A 15,872-nucleotide genomic window follows, 5' to 3' on the forward strand; every position below is an offset into this window, starting at 1 on the left:
AATGAATGTGTGGGACTGCGACCCTTCCCAATGTCATCCACGGAAACTGTTTCTTCGTCAGCTGTTTCTTTGTCAGCTGTTTCTTTGTCAGCTGTTTCTTCGTCAGCTGTTTCTTTGTCAACTGTTTCTTCGTCAGCTGTTTCTTTGTCAACTGTTTCTTCGTCAGCTGTTTCTTTGTCAACTGTTTCTTCGTCAGCTGTTTCTTTGTCAGCTGTTTCTTCGTCAGCTGTTTCTTTGTCAGCTGTTTCTTTGTCAGCTGTTTCTTTGTCAGCTGTTTCTTTGTCAGCTGTTTCTTTGTCAGCTGTTCTTTGTCAGCTGTTTCTTCGTCAGCTGTTGCAACGTCAGCTGTTTCTTCGTCAGCTGTTGCAACGTCAGCTGAGCAGTAAGCGAGCCTTGAGATCTGCGGCTCCTGGCATATTAAGGGAGATCGGATGCCACAACGAGAGATTGGTTCCCTCAGCATCAGATTACAGAGACCGTGCTAAGTTTAGGAGGATTTAAGGTGAATGACACGGAAATGCGGGACCTCAAGGACTGCAACTCAACCTTTAAAGGTTCAACGAGGCGAGCACTTCCACGGGATTTAAAATGAAATATCGCTGACGCTAACTCAATTAACAAAGATAAAAGTATGGTAATCAAGGTTAAAGAGATGACTCTCTTTCTTCACCCGTGATTATCATATTTTTTTGTTAGCCATATGACTCATACGTCAGGCTGTGAGCAGCTGCGTCCCCAACAGCCTGGTTGACCAGTCCAGCAACGAGGAACGCTAAGCCCGAACCTAAAGGTATATCACTGGAATAAAAGAGACAGGTTGAGAGCACACACACACACACACACACACACACACACACACACACACACACACACACACACACACACACACACACACACACACACACACACACAACTCCCAGGAAGGACAGAGCAAGTAACACAACACTAACTGCAGAACTCAAGTCCATCCTCCAGAAAAATAAACTTTAACACAAAAAATTTACAACTCCGAAGAATCGGCCAACAACGAGGAGCTGTGTTTCGTAAGATGTTTTCCTAAGGTTTGGCAAGACATGAGAGCCAGTGTCAGCCGAGGCACTCTTGCCAAGTGGTGTGTCATGTGACAGTCACCCTTCAGGGGGTGGGGGGGGGGGGGGGGAAGGGGAGGCTGGACCGTGGCCTCGCCCGGAGCACGAGGACGACCCGACCCGTCCTCCTACTAAGAGAACGTCACATTTTGACGTATAATCGTCGTACTAGAAAATGGTAGCGGCTGGTGAAATTGGCATACTGTCCCGTTTTCTGTTTTGGGTCCTCTGGTACGTTAGGATAAGGGGGCACTTTAGTACGTCAGTGTCTTTATGTTGGGAGCCGGTAGCTTAGCGAACAGAACACTGGATGCGTGATCCTGTGGTCCCGGGTTCGATCCCGAACGTCGGCGAGAAACAATGGGCAGAGTTTCTTTCACCCTGATGCACCTGTTATTTAGCAGTAAATAGGTACCTGGGAGTTAGTCAGCTGTCACGGGCTGCTTCCTGAGGGGTGGAGGCCTGGTCGAGGACCGGACCGCGGGGACACTAAAGCCCCGAAATCATCTCAAGATAACCTCAAGATTGGCAAACCTTACGAGGACGGGCTGGGGGGCAGCAGCTAGGTGCTGCGGCTAGTCTGTGGCCAACGCTGGAGGCTGGACTGGAGTTTCCAGTTGTTGAGCGGGTAGGTTTACACCAGATGAAATCTTCCGTCTTCCTCACTCGTTCCTCTCATCCCTGGCCGCAGCCGGGTCGCTCGCTACACTCCACCTACCCGAGACCGTAGACCCGTCTCCGGGTTGCTGTAAACACCGAGACGCAAGCCACGTGGAGACCCTGACAGCTGACAAGCTAGTGTTTACGTGACGGACAAACAAGCAGGAAGCAGTAGTTGAGACGAGGACCCCAGACTTGTGAGTCTGCCCGCGGGTCATGTCTGGGGTCTCTCCTGCCAAGGGGCTCTACTTGCTCGTATCTTCGGCCACCATCATGTCCCTGAAGACAGGGGTTATATACGGTTCCTGCCCCCGGCTGAAGATTAGTGTCGCGAAGGAGAGATATGGCGGTGGGTGTCGGGGTCTCTGATGCGATAGAATGATGGAGATAATAATGCTCCTTACAAGGCTGTGAAAAAGAGGATCATAAAACACTTGCCTGTGGCATAACCAGGTAAAAACAACAATAGTTGGTTATTATAGTGTTTGTCGGCTCATAATCCATGTAATAATACATGGATTATCGGCTCTATGGGTATACTTGCTACTCTCTTGTGGTGTGTCGTTCAGAACTCTAGAACTGTTATCACAAGCAATCCAGCGACCCCGTGACACCCTGGAACAACATCAAGATGGAGAAAGCTAACAAGTCAACCCGTCCTCTCGAAAAATACATCGCATTTTGACGTATAAATCCCCTAAGGCCAAAAATATACCGTGCTAAACATCACAGTGGCTCACAAAACTGACGGACTCACGTTTTCTGTTCGTGGGGGTTGGGTTGGCTTGGGGATTTATGCACCAAAATGCGACGAGTACAGGTTCTTCCCGACAGGCTTTTAATTGTTTAGACTTTAGAAGGTTGCAACGTGCGCAGGTCTGTGGCTGGAGTGACTTGTGAGAGGGCGAGGCGAGCAGTCTTGGTAGTGTGAAGGGTGACCAGTGTGACAGTCAGTAGCCAGGGGTGTGACAGTCAGTGGCCAGGGGTGTGACAGTCAGTGGCCAGGGGTGTGACAGTCAGTGGCCAGGGGTGTGACAGTCAGTGGCCAGGGGTGTGACAGTCAGTGGCCAGGGGTGTGACAGTCAGTGGCCAGGGGTGTGACAGTCAGTGGCCAGGGGTGTGACAGTCAGTGGCCAGGGGTGTGACAGTCAGTGGCCAGGGTGTAAGTGTCCAGTCACCAAGCCATATTTCCCCCGGAAAATGCTCCGCCAGTTGCTTCACAACCAGTCCCCAGTCGCTACTGTGTACACCGGAGGGAACAGATCAGATGCTGCCTAATCGTGCCATCTCGCGCACGGTTTAGTTACATAAATGTTGCTTATTTCTTCCTTGTTGGGCGCAAATTGGTCTCTCACTACCATTTAAGTATTCCAGTATTCCACACAATATAATTAAAAACAAGTCTTAAGGATATAACTTCGCTTCGTGGCTTTAAAATATGTTTTATTATTATTATTATTATTATTATTATTATTATTGTTGTTATCGTTCACGTGTTAAAAAAGTGTCATAGATAAGCCTCCTTACCCCGCTTGTATCACTATTGTATTCGTGGTTTTAAGGCTAGTAAGAAACTTGAAACATCTTGAAATCCGTTTAGGATCGTCTGACGTGACACAATCACTTTGCATGATGCTGGTGAGTGTGTTAAAGTGTTCCCACACTTTGTACTCTCCTAGCTACCCTCGTTGTCTATTACTGCCTTAATAAGTATCCTCTACCATCTAAAAATTCCGGGACTCCGTTTTCTTATAATTTTTCCATTGAAATGTACATCCTGGGACGACTTAAATCTCGAATGACTTTTAATTATCTGCCTCATAATTTTCTGTTTGATTTACTCGGTTACTTCTACTCTTAATTAAAATTCTCCTATTTAATTTTGTCTAGTGACCTTCTCTATTTCTTCCCGAAACTTGCCATTAAATTCTAAAAAAAAAAAAAACTTCCCAGTTTATAGATGGCCAAAAAATTAAGGGCTTGTTTGCTCATTAATGTTAATCCAAATCGCATGAATGTTTACCTGTTATAATTTTCAATATAAAACCAAGTAATTCTATATGGCTAATCCTTCTTTCAAGTTGATTCTCTAAGAAACAATTTATATTGTATTATCCGATACAAAGCCTTTAATTCGCTCAAATCCCTACTTTACCACGTGTCAGTGACTGCAATACCGACTGTCACTTTTTATCGAGATGCTCTGTTGAGCTTCTAGATATCTGCTTACATTAAGAATAGTTATATTTATCCTAACAAATTTCCCTATTAAACCATTCCGAGTCTCCCATCCTCCCCTCGCCTTCCATCCTACCTCTCATCCTGTCTCCCATCCTCCCTCCCCTCGCCTTCCATCCTACCTCTCATCCTGTCTCCCATCATCCCTCCCCCTTCCCTCCATCAATTCTCCATCCCCTTATCTACCCATTCCTCCCCTCCATCTTCCCAGGCGCGCCCTACACCACCCTGGCTTTCATCTAGCTGACTGTACACAAACCAGTCCCCCTGAAGCTCCCGGCTGATGATAGCATCTTTCACAAGCTTGGTGGTAATGCCAGCCACCCACAGGAAGGCAGGATTGTACCATCACTCTCATAAACCTCCAATAGGACTCTTTAATTAAACGCATCTGAATTTACACTTCGGGAAGGTAAGCGTGGAAAGGGACTAGAGCATATGGTCAAACACGTCTAAGGTGGTGCTAGTGGATAATGGTGCGAGGAAGATGGGTGGACCCAACAGTGGCAGGACCAGACACACACCTCACCAGTGACGGTATTCACTCATTACACACACAGATCACACTAACGTGATGCATCAAATGTCTGGGATGCTCCCGGACGCAGGTTCGAATCCTCGTCACGGCCCTTGTGGATTTGTTCATTTGGTATTCACTCATTTTGCCATACATTCGTGGGTAAAAATACAAATCTTATTGTCACACACGATATACAGTAATATATAAATATTATATATAATATTGTAGTATAATATATTTATACTATAATAGTATAATTATACTATATATTGGTACCCCTGATATATACAAAAGGGGTACCACCTCTGGTGCAATTGTAGGGACTCACAGCCTCGAAGATGAAAATAAAGAGTATTCAGAGACGACCTTGTGGATTCTCACTGATCACTTTTTTATTTTCCTTTCTTACCACTCCTATACATTTACACACACACACACACACTTGTACCCTGCCACTGAACATGTTGACAGGGTCAACGAAACGTATCTTATAGCGACAAGACAAAATAAAACTATAAAATGAGCTTGGAGAGTTATTAAGTTTTCAACTTCCTTCTCAAGTGAAGCACATAAGAATTCTAGAAGAAGATTCATGCTAGAATCATTGCTCTCACTATCATATTCAATAGCATGTGTGTAAATCACGAAAAATAAACACGTGATCACTCCTTCTGAAGATGTATTAATATACGAAAGTACTTGAGGAAATTCCTGTTTCTGACACTGTCTCAATAGCGTATGTCTACAGGAATGACTGCCACTAACATATACTAATATAGAGAAGTTGGTTGCTTTGGGTTGGTAAAAATTCACCAACAAAAGGCTCGAACAGCGGGGGGAAAGTCCCAATAATGAAGGGTCGAAGAATCCTGTATTGTTCAGGCAACACAACACCTTCTCTGCGCGCTTCAATGGCTACCCTCTCACCACCGATCTGAATCACACACACAGTCTTTTGTACCCCGCACTGTGACTGTTAGTTTGGTAATATTTACTTCACCACGGCCACAGTGTACACCCGGCAACCACACATTGTCAGAAACCCCCCCCCCCCTCTTTCCTACCTCCACGCTCGGTTCTCAAGTTTCTGAGTAGAATCCTAGGCTACTGATATTTTTTTACCTATTGAAAGCTACATCCGGGCTACTGAAGGGTTAATACTTGGGTGGTTATCAAGCCAATAACGACGGTCCAGACGAAGGATTTTGGCATCCATCTTGACGATAAACGAACCATCTTGTGCCAGACGGTGTGGGTGAAAGACTGGTGGCCGGTTTGTTTTGACGGAGCCGCAAGTTTATCTTTTTTTTATGAAACGATAGTAACTAGTGAAGGAGTCACAGCGTACACCGTGCGGGTACAAGAACACGCACAGTATGCGTCATGTACCCGACATGATACATACTGTGTGTGTGTCTTCTGTCACCTTGCTGTGCTTGCGAGGGTTGAGCTTCAGCTCTTTGTTCCCGCATCTGAACCTGATACCTGGTTGATGGGGTTCTGGGAGTTCTTCTCCCCAAGTCCGGCCCGAGGCCAGGCTTGACTTGGGAGAGTTTGGTCCACTAGGCTGTTGTTTGGAGCGGCCCGCAGGCCCACATACCCAACTTGTAATCTACTGGTTATTTATCCCAAGCCTTTTGGGTTCTGGTAAATGTACATTTGAAGCATTATAGGCAGTCTGCCTTCACTTCTTATGCATTACATTTGTTCACTATTCTAATACTGAAAAAAATATTTATATGATGCCTGTGCGCGTGTTTACGATAAAATGCGCGCGCACACACACACACACACACACACACACACACACACACACACACACACACACGCACACACACACACACACAAACACACACACAAACACACCATGGGTGTCACCACATTAGCGCTAAGCAGAACACTTCCGTCGCCACCATCAATAACATCCACAAATGGGAGTTGTTCTTTGTCAAGCGAACACATCACAAACACTCCCACATTCCCTGCCTGTCCACCACTCTCCCACGAGCTTCACCTCCCCTCCCCCACACACACACTCCTACCATACATAAAACTCCCACGCCTGCCCCACCCCCCTCCCCTGAACCACTCCCATGCTTTTCACCCCCTATCCTCACCCACCATCACCATACCCAATCTCCCACACTTCCACGCTCCTCACACACAAACTCTGACCCCTCAACCACCTCCCCACCACCATCCACACACACACGCCCCTCCACCACCATCAATACACACTCCCACTGCTCTCACCTCCCTCCCACCAACACCAACACACACGCCTCTCCTAACCAGAACAATCCAACACTGGCGACATCCACACACATAACAACCTGGCCATCTACTACAACACCGTAAGAGATGTGTAACCGTGCTAGACAAAGGTCCCTGAACGCTCACCATTGACATTGTGGGTGGGGCTGCCAGGGTGGGCTGGTAGTCCCCAAACCCCCGTGAAATAATCCAGCATTCCAACACCCATAATTTCCCACTGGCTGCTGAGCTCATCGGGAGATAGACAGAGATAGAGATAGAGAGATAGAGAGAACATTCTCCACCAACCTGACAGGCCTGGCCGGTATAAGTCCGCGTGTCACTCCTGGTCCTCTCCGACAGCCTTATTCCTATACAATCAATTTGTTTTCTTTGGATTATAAATTCCCTCGTCTATTCGGAGAGAGTTTCAGCATTTTTCTGAACAAATGTGTTAATCCCTGTTTCTGTATCTTCACAAGTGATGATATAACTGGTTTTCACGTTTTCAAAATCGATGGGAACTTACACGCGCGCATCCACACACACAACACACACAAACACACACACACACACACATAAGGGAAGGGATACTATCCCATTCACCAAACACACGCCACTGTGGCCCTCACGCACTCAACAGTGGTAAAGGGAGTTTACACATCACCTGCTAAATAGCCACCCAATCACTCCAGCTTGTATTAAAACACACCTTGTAAGAGTAATTGAGTGAGCGAGCGGCGAGACCCGGGCCTCAAACACACTCCCTCACTTCCCCTCGGTGTAAGCTCCACTTGTAGTAATGTTGTGTGATTTTCGCGCACTTGTTCACTCCAAGAACCTCCCCCATGCGCGTAGTGGCTGCGCACGGCCACCCTCCACTCGCTCATCCTCTTCAACCTTCTCTATCACACCCATTTTGGTTCATATACACCTAAATTACCATTTTAAAAATTATACACAATTTTGTAACAAACTGGCATCTTGTGTAAACATTAATTTTCTTGTCGTGGCGTTGGAAACGAGAAAATTATTCCAAAGTAGCCAGCTTCAGCCACAGCGGTTGCCATAGCAACGTGTAAATCAATGACGCCCAGCTGAACGATGCTTCAGTTTTCGCTCTCAGTCTCGGGCCATCACAGAAAACGGATACACACGATGGAAAGAAAGAAAACTGTTTATAGTCCATAAGCACGGTAACTAAATTATCTTGATAATGACAATTTTTATTTAGAGACAAGTATAATATTAATAATCATTTTATTTACAAGAAGGTACAATGGGTTTGTGAGATTACATAACATTGGTATTTTTACATACTTGAAAAGTCACTAACACTCATAGCGTTTCGGGCAGATACATACCGCGTATATACATACAAAATGAGTTACAGGCAGAATGTTGGATTTCTAGATAGAGCAAATATATACTATGCCTAAAGCCAGTATCTTGCTAGCAAACTGCTAATTTCTTCATATATTCGATATTGTTGCAGGGGTGCATCTTTGAGGCGTTGGGGCAATTCTACCTTGGGTTGAAAACCACACAAGATTGGTGGAAGCCCTCAATATAAGCTAATTATATATATATATTATATTATATTATATATATTAATCGTATAAATAATGAATTATACTATCATTCACCCACATTTTGAAGGGTATAAGCAGCTACTCCAATACACCGTCACTTCCCTGAGGTGCATGAAGGCTCGTCACTTGCGAAACAGTGTGTCACGGCTCTAGATAAGGAGTCGCCAGCCTTCAAGACGTCTTCCTTAATTTAAGGTGTCTGAGGCACAGGTTAAAGCAAAGTTTGCGGGAATAACAGCCATTTTCTACAATTCGTAGGGAGGTTACCTTGCGTTGATTCCCGGGGGTCAATGCCCCCGCGGCCCAGTCTCTGACCAGGCCATAACCAATCATAAAACAGCAATACACAGAAACATTTGTTACACAGTGTTACTACTCTTTGTTCCGTTTATTAAGATGATGATATCCAATCTTCTCCTTTTCTATGTACTCATGCACGCATTATGTGCTCATTTGTATTATATGTGTGTGTATATTGTCCGAGTATTCTGTGCTCTTCCCTTGTGGTCTGTGCTTCTCTTTCGTCAAGTCTGTGCATATTTCAACTGTATTTTGCATGTGTTCCAGAAGCCCCACGTCCATATCTAACTTAGACATGCTCCTGCAAGAAATGCCGGACTAACCGCGTTGTAGTGGATATGTGGGCCTGCGGGCCGCTCCAGGCAACGGCCTTTTGGACCAAGTTACCACAAGCCCAGCCTGGCTTCGGGCCAAGCTTGGGGTGTAGAACTCCCAGAACCCACTCCAGGTGGTGGTCCAGCAGCCGTAAGAGAAAGAGCTTCCATCTCTAACCCAAGACGGCTCTAAAATGGTAAACACTGAAGATTCTGATGAGACTTGCTGACTCTATCGGTATGGTTAGGGGGTTCGGGTGTCTGAGCGCATGACTGAATTTCAAGCAGTGTCTAGTGGCGTCAGGTGAGGTTTTACGATAATCAGACGACTTTCGTGGCGTCAGACGGGTTTCTAGATAAACAGGGAAAGTCCACTTCACTTCTATTCATATGTCAGGCAGAGGTTTCAAGATGTCTGGCAGAAGTTTCAAGATGTCTTACCGTCTTATAACTTATATTCCGTTCTGAATGTTGAACGAGATACAAGTACTAGACGTAATATCAGGGGTATTCAGCGGGGAAAATTTAGCAAAACAAAAGACCCGCTCAGTACTTGTCTGGGCGCTTAGCACCTCTCTCAAATGTCAACAAAATGTCTTAAGGATTATTTGGGGCAGAATTTTAATTTTGTTATTTGATAAGTTATTTAATTAATAAAGGGGCAGTCCTCCTGTGAACCCGTCGGCAGGAGTCACCGTAAAATCTGATGTTGGCAGCAAAATTCCCGCACGAAGCTTGTTTACTCAGTCTTCGTAAAGATCACTCATCAGTAGTCCTGTCATTCAAACAGACCCATTAGGTGATAGGAAAATGTGTCCAAAAACTTCTGTCCCGCCCGGGATTCGGACCCGGAATTATCGATTGGGCGTCGCGAACGAAGCCGACTGTACTACCGGGATCCCACAGCACATATCCACATCCACCTGATATCCATTGTTTCGTGTTCTTGTCTGTGTTGATATAATATGTAATTAATATTTTCCTTGTACACCAAGACGTCCCATTACCGTGATGTATCAAGGTATTGCCTGGTAGTATTGCCTGGTAGTACCCGGTCCATAGGTTCGAATCCTCACAATGACTCCTACTGATTTTCTCAACATCTTCCTCGTTATGCCTATGCATAACAAGGAAGAGACGGGCTGGTGTATATAGTTACAGATAGCTATAGATGCTCGAATATATGTACGTTAGAACTAAAAATATATTTGTATTTATCAAGGAATATTTCGCCTGTTTTTCTCAAATGGAGGAGAACTCTCTCACGCAACTACACCCAATTAGGAACAGAGTCGAGTCGTTGTGGCTGATAAGCCCCACGGAATGTGGAATGTCAGACAGCTATGCAGCCCAGGAACATTTTACTGCCCTGCTCAACGTTCAACATTCTCTCTCTCTTCTCCTCCCAGCACAAAACATTCAACGTTCTTTTATTGCAGTAAATGAGTGTAAAAATTACACGAGTTTGGGTTGATATAATGATCTTAGGTGTAAATAAAGAGCTGTCTCATGTGGGTGAATAGGAAGCCTCGTTACTGTGACTTTTACTGTTCCAGCCTCGTTACTGTGACTTTTACTGTTCCAGCCTCGTTATTGTGACTTTTACTGTTCCAGCCTCGTTACTGTGACTTTTACTGTTCCAGCCTCGTTACTGTGACTTTTACTGTTCCAGCCTCGTTACTGTGACTTTTACTGTTCCAGCCTCGTTACTGTGACTTTTACTGTTCCAGCCTCGTTATTGTGACTTTTACTGTTCCAGCCTCGTTACTGTGACTTTTACTGTTCCAGCCTCGTTACTGTGACTTTTACTGTTCCAGCCTAGTTACTGTGACTTTTACTGTTCCAACTTCGTTACTGTGACTTTTAAGGTTCCAGCCTCGTTACTGTGACTTTTACTGTTCCAGCCTCGTTACTGTGACTTTTACTGTTCCAGCCTCGTTACTGTGACTTTTACTGTTCCAGCCTAGTTACTGTGACTTTTACTGTTCCAACTTCGTTACTGTGACTTTTGTAATTACCACAATCCTTCGGGAACCAACTGTCCACAAAACTAGGATAAAAGACTAACGAGGCTCGAGGCAAACGAGACATGAAAACGACAATGGAACTGGAGCGTTTGTGCCTGGAATCCTCTGGACTGGAGCTTTCAGTAATCTGGAATTCTTTGAGTAAGACGTTTTAGTCTGGAACATGTTGAACTCTCCCTTCTAGTCTGGAGTGTTACGTTCTTATCGTTAAACTCTTGACGTTTTATTTGGGACGTTTTATTCTGGACGTTTTAATCCGGACGTTTTAATTCGGACGTTTTAATCAGGGCGTTTTATTCTGAAGCCTTTCACTCACAATGTATATACTGTACTGTATACTGTATGCCACAGTGTACACAAGAGACTCTGCACAGTTACATACACAGAGAATACTGAAAAACTAGATATCAAAGTATATACTGTATACCAGTAAACTGTATACACCCAATAGCATAGTGTATATATGTTTACATACTGTCAGTAACACCTCTTTAGTCTTAGTGTCACCACCACCCACACCCCGCCCTGTGTCACCACCACCCACACCCCGCCCTCTGTCGTCAGCCGCCCACTGACAGATGTCCCGCCTTCCGGTTGAGACAAGGCGGCACGCTACCGGTTCCTGATGGGCTTGTCACCGGAAGTCTGCGACGTGACAGGACAGCGCACCGGTAAACTGGGAATACTGAGTCATGCCGAGGGAGAGGGGGGGGAGGGGGGAAGAGGAGGGTAGTGGTAGACGTATGAGACGAGGAGGGGGTAGTTGTACCTGGAGAGGGGGAAGTGGTAGATGTAAGTGGGGGGACTAGTAGAAAGTAGTGATTGTGGTATTTGCAACACTGACATGACCTGAGATGTCAAGCAACACACTGACATGACCTGATATGTCATGCAACACTGACATGACCTGATATGTCATGCAACACTGACATGACCTGATATGTTATGCAACACTGACATGACCTAAGATGTCACGCAACACACTTACATGACCTGATATGTCATGCAACACTGACATGACCTGATATGTCATGCAACACTGACATGACCTGAGATGTCACGCAACACACTGACATGACCTGAGATGTCACGCAACACACTGACATGACCTGAGATGTCACGCAACACACTGACATGACCTGAGATGTCACGCAACACACTGACATGACCTGAGATGTCACGCAACACACTGACATGACTTGGTTATGCAAGACACGCAAAACGCCAACCAGGAGGTCTAATCATTGAGGTCGGGTCATTGAACCCTTGAACACCAGGTAATCTTAAGGTAGCAACGTCTCTTATGCTCTCCCGCCTCCCAGTGCCTGAGAGATGATGCTTAGATGAGAACTGGTTCTTTGTCTTCTTTCTCATCTCTTTATTTCCTTACTCACTGTTTTGTATTATATTTGTGAATGTATTTCATATCTGCCTTAGTTTCCTAGGAAGTGATCCTCAGCTATTGGGCCCTGTTTCACAGTTATAATTTACATAATATATATCGAATCATTCCTATCATATCTATGCTTATCATACGACTACATTAAAACCTGTAGTGTTCTTCAGTGTTCCACATGCTCACTGCTCGTACACTGAGGGGACCATATGTTCCACATGCTCGCTGCTCGTACACTGAGGGGACCATATGTTCCACATGCTCCCTGCTCGTACAGAGGGGAACACCTCTTGTTCCCAGAATCCACCGGGACCCTCTCGCGTTATTCCTTCCTGAAGTAAACGCGTTCACGTCCACTGTATCTCTCTCATTACTGTGTTTAATAAATCTCATTTGTTAATAGAAGATAAGATTTCCCAGCACCATGAGTGTGTGTGTGTGTGTGTTCTGAGAACCCCAACTGGGCCGAGTGGCATATAACTATCTTCCTTGGTTCCCTTGTGATATGAGTCAGTGGCCTCTCGTGGTGTCTATAATCATGTATTCACCATCATCCGTCTCGTGATCGGTCTTGTCTTAAATATGTAGTATATAATTAAAATAATTGCCTACGTAATTATTCTAATTATTGAAACTTTGTCTTGTGTAAATGAATAAAGTATTCATAATTTCTCGTAAATCAAATGAAATACAAATTTGCCATCTATTATGAATATTTTTTTTTTAATTGGAATGATCCATGGAGTCAAGGTTCCAGGTGGGTGGGGGAAGGGGGAGGGGGGGGGGTGAAGGATCAGTTCCTTAATGGATGATGGTAAATGTTTTCTGGGTGATATTGAAGTGCAACATTAGGGTGAAGATACAACTCAAGGGACGGGTCTTCTCCAGCTCCCACAGTGAGAGGGTGGAGGTCTAGCTCCCACAGTGAGGGTGGAGGTCTAGCTCCCACAGTGAGGGTGGAGGTCCAGCTCCCACAGTGAGGGGTGGAGGTCCAGCTCCCATAGTGAGGGTGGAGGTCGTGCTCGTAATGGGCTCACGGCCAGTGGTGGCCGAGCCCCAGGAGAGTGTGGGGGGGCCCACACCACATCCAAGCTATGGGTTCACCTGAGCAGGGGGGGGGGGGGGAAAGGAAGTGGGCTGCGGCCAGAGGGGGGGGGGGGGCAGGAGGTCAACACTCGCTACCACAGACTTAATAAACCACAACCTCCTGTCTTGCTCCCAGTACCCTCCCTCCTCGAAATAAATCTACCGAAATAAAAATAATTTTTTTTTCCACCCCATTATCTAATATATGATTGGAGACACGCAGGCGTATCGCTCAGACCCCGCACACGGCCGGTTGATCAGTCCAGCATCCAGGAGGCCTGGTCGACGACCGGGCCGCGGAGACGCTAAGCCCCGGAAGCACCTCAAGGTAATGGCGTCACGTGTAGTTAGGACAGACCTTGAGGGCCAGTTAAACAATTACACCAAAACGAACAGCGCTCGGGATTTGCTGTCTAAGCACCCGGGTTCGATTCCTGACTGATATAGGTCCCCGATAGCACTCGATGGCGACAGATCAAGTGAACTGATGTGATAAAAACGAATGCTGATCTGTGGCCACTGAGTGCTGTCGGGTTGTTGGGGAAATAGCCTCGGCTACCAATGGCTTTTGAACAGTCATGTGTGATCATGTGGTCAGAATACTCGACTTGTTAGTGGGTTATAAGCTCCTGACAGTCTAAGGTTCGAACCTTTCACGGGAAGGAATCTTTCTGATATATATTACTGATATATATATAGTAATGGACATCCTGCACTCTTGGGAGACTATGGAGTTGTACTCTGGTTGTCGAGGCTGTAGTGTCCTCTCCAGGGCGCAAAGCCTGGGTAGGTCGATATGGAGAAGCTGTTACCCATGCAGCAGATCCCCCTATCCCCACACACACACACACACACACACACACACACACATATATATATATAATATAATATAATATAATATAATATAATATAATATATATAATGGCATCTCCCAGACCAATGAAGAGGAGGGTGGCTTTGTTTGCTTTACCTGGGTAAATATTGACACCGTCCTGGTTCGGCTGGGGGCTAATAGGCGAGATTGTCTAATTACCTCGTTACGCTCGTGATGCCGTGGAGGCTAAACGAGCGGTCTCGTTAAGCTGACAAAAACAGCTGACTGGTGGTTACGGTCTTCCACACAGACTGGCACTGTTGTAACTGGCAGTTAACCTATGTGGACACTTGTGTGATTGTAGTCAAAGTTACTTTACTAGTACAAGTATTTAAAAAAGTTAAACTAATTATATGGAAGCCAATATGAGAGAGAGAGAGAGAGAGAGACACACACACACAGTGCACATATGTGTCACTAAGCCTACAACATATTGTCAAATAATTTGTTAATGGGCTTTTTTTTTACCTAAAGAAACAATGTGGATATGTTTCTCGTATCATCAAAGAGGCGAGAAACGTTATACATAAAATTAAAAATCACCTGCCACAAAAGAGGAGTGGAAGGAATTTTATACTTTTTTAAATGGGACCAGAGTGAGAAAAGTACTTACTTTTCTCCCATTTGGCACGGAGAGAGGCGAGGGATGACATTATCTTCACGCGGTGAGCCTGGTGTCTCACTCCCAACTCCCTGATGGTTCTCTCGTCGTAGTACAGGATGTCCTGTAACAGAGGGCAGGCTGTAACTTACATACACACACTTCTAGTAACTCTCTAACAACGCATTACGCATTAATCATTAATGCAGAGGGGGATGATGAGTCCCAATAACGTGGCTGAAATATGTTGACCAGACCACACACTTGAAGGTGAAGGGACGACGACGTTTCGGTCCGTCCTGGACGATTCTCAAGTCGATTGTGGCCTCGGACAATCGACTTGAGAATGGTCCAGGACGGACCGAAACGTCACCGTCGTTTCATTATCTAGTATGTGGTCTGGTCAACATACAGAGGGGACACTGTAAGTGGGGAGTAGAGAGGTGCCACTCTCCCAGCAAGCATTACAAATACTGCCGGAACAAAGGTACACTTCTTCAACAAGCACTTAGGTAGATTCTTGCAGACCCACATATCCACTACAACCCGGGCCAACCGGGTTGTAGTGGATATGTGGGCCTGCGGGCCGCTCCAAGCAACAGCCTGGTGGACCAAGTTATCACAAGTCGAGCCTGGCCTCGGGCCGGGGAGTAAAACAACTCTCGAAACCTTCTTCAGGTAATGAAGTTCGAAGCAGTTGCAATTTTCTCCTCCTATCACAACTATATTTTCAGTGGGTTATATACACAGACGAGTAATATGTTTTCGGTTAAAGGTAATACATTTCTAAGTGAGGATAATCTAGTTTTATGCAGTACATATTTCCTACCTTAAAATTGAACTATCTCACCCCTCACCAGTCTCCTTACTCCCCCTCTCTCTCTCTCCTTGCCTCTTATTTACGTACTTCTCTCTTTATCGTC

The 15,872-nt window shown here is 45.5% G+C and overlaps 1 protein-coding gene across 6 annotated transcripts in view; it reads right to left on the reverse strand.

The window, feature by feature from the left end:
- Positions 1-15,872, reverse strand: part of LOC123754053 (breast cancer anti-estrogen resistance protein 3 homolog) — a 166,942-nt gene that overhangs the window by 51,325 nt on the left and 99,745 nt on the right. For 3 of the 6 annotated variants that reach the window (XM_045736191.2, XM_045736190.2, XM_045736192.2), the window contains exon 3: positions 14,962-15,073. In XM_045736191.2, the coding sequence (XP_045592147.1) occupies positions 14,962-15,073 (112 nt within the window). Of the gene's footprint in view, positions 1-7,068; positions 7,210-7,426; positions 7,665-14,961; positions 15,074-15,872 lie in introns of those variants that run through there. The other 3 variants (XM_045736195.1, XM_069307368.1, XM_069307373.1) reach the window with 3 other exon arrangements.

This window comes from Procambarus clarkii, chromosome 6, assembly GCF_040958095.1.
Source record: "Procambarus clarkii isolate CNS0578487 chromosome 6, FALCON_Pclarkii_2.0, whole genome shotgun sequence".
Classification (NCBI taxonomy): domain Eukaryota; kingdom Metazoa; phylum Arthropoda; class Malacostraca; order Decapoda; family Cambaridae; genus Procambarus; species Procambarus clarkii.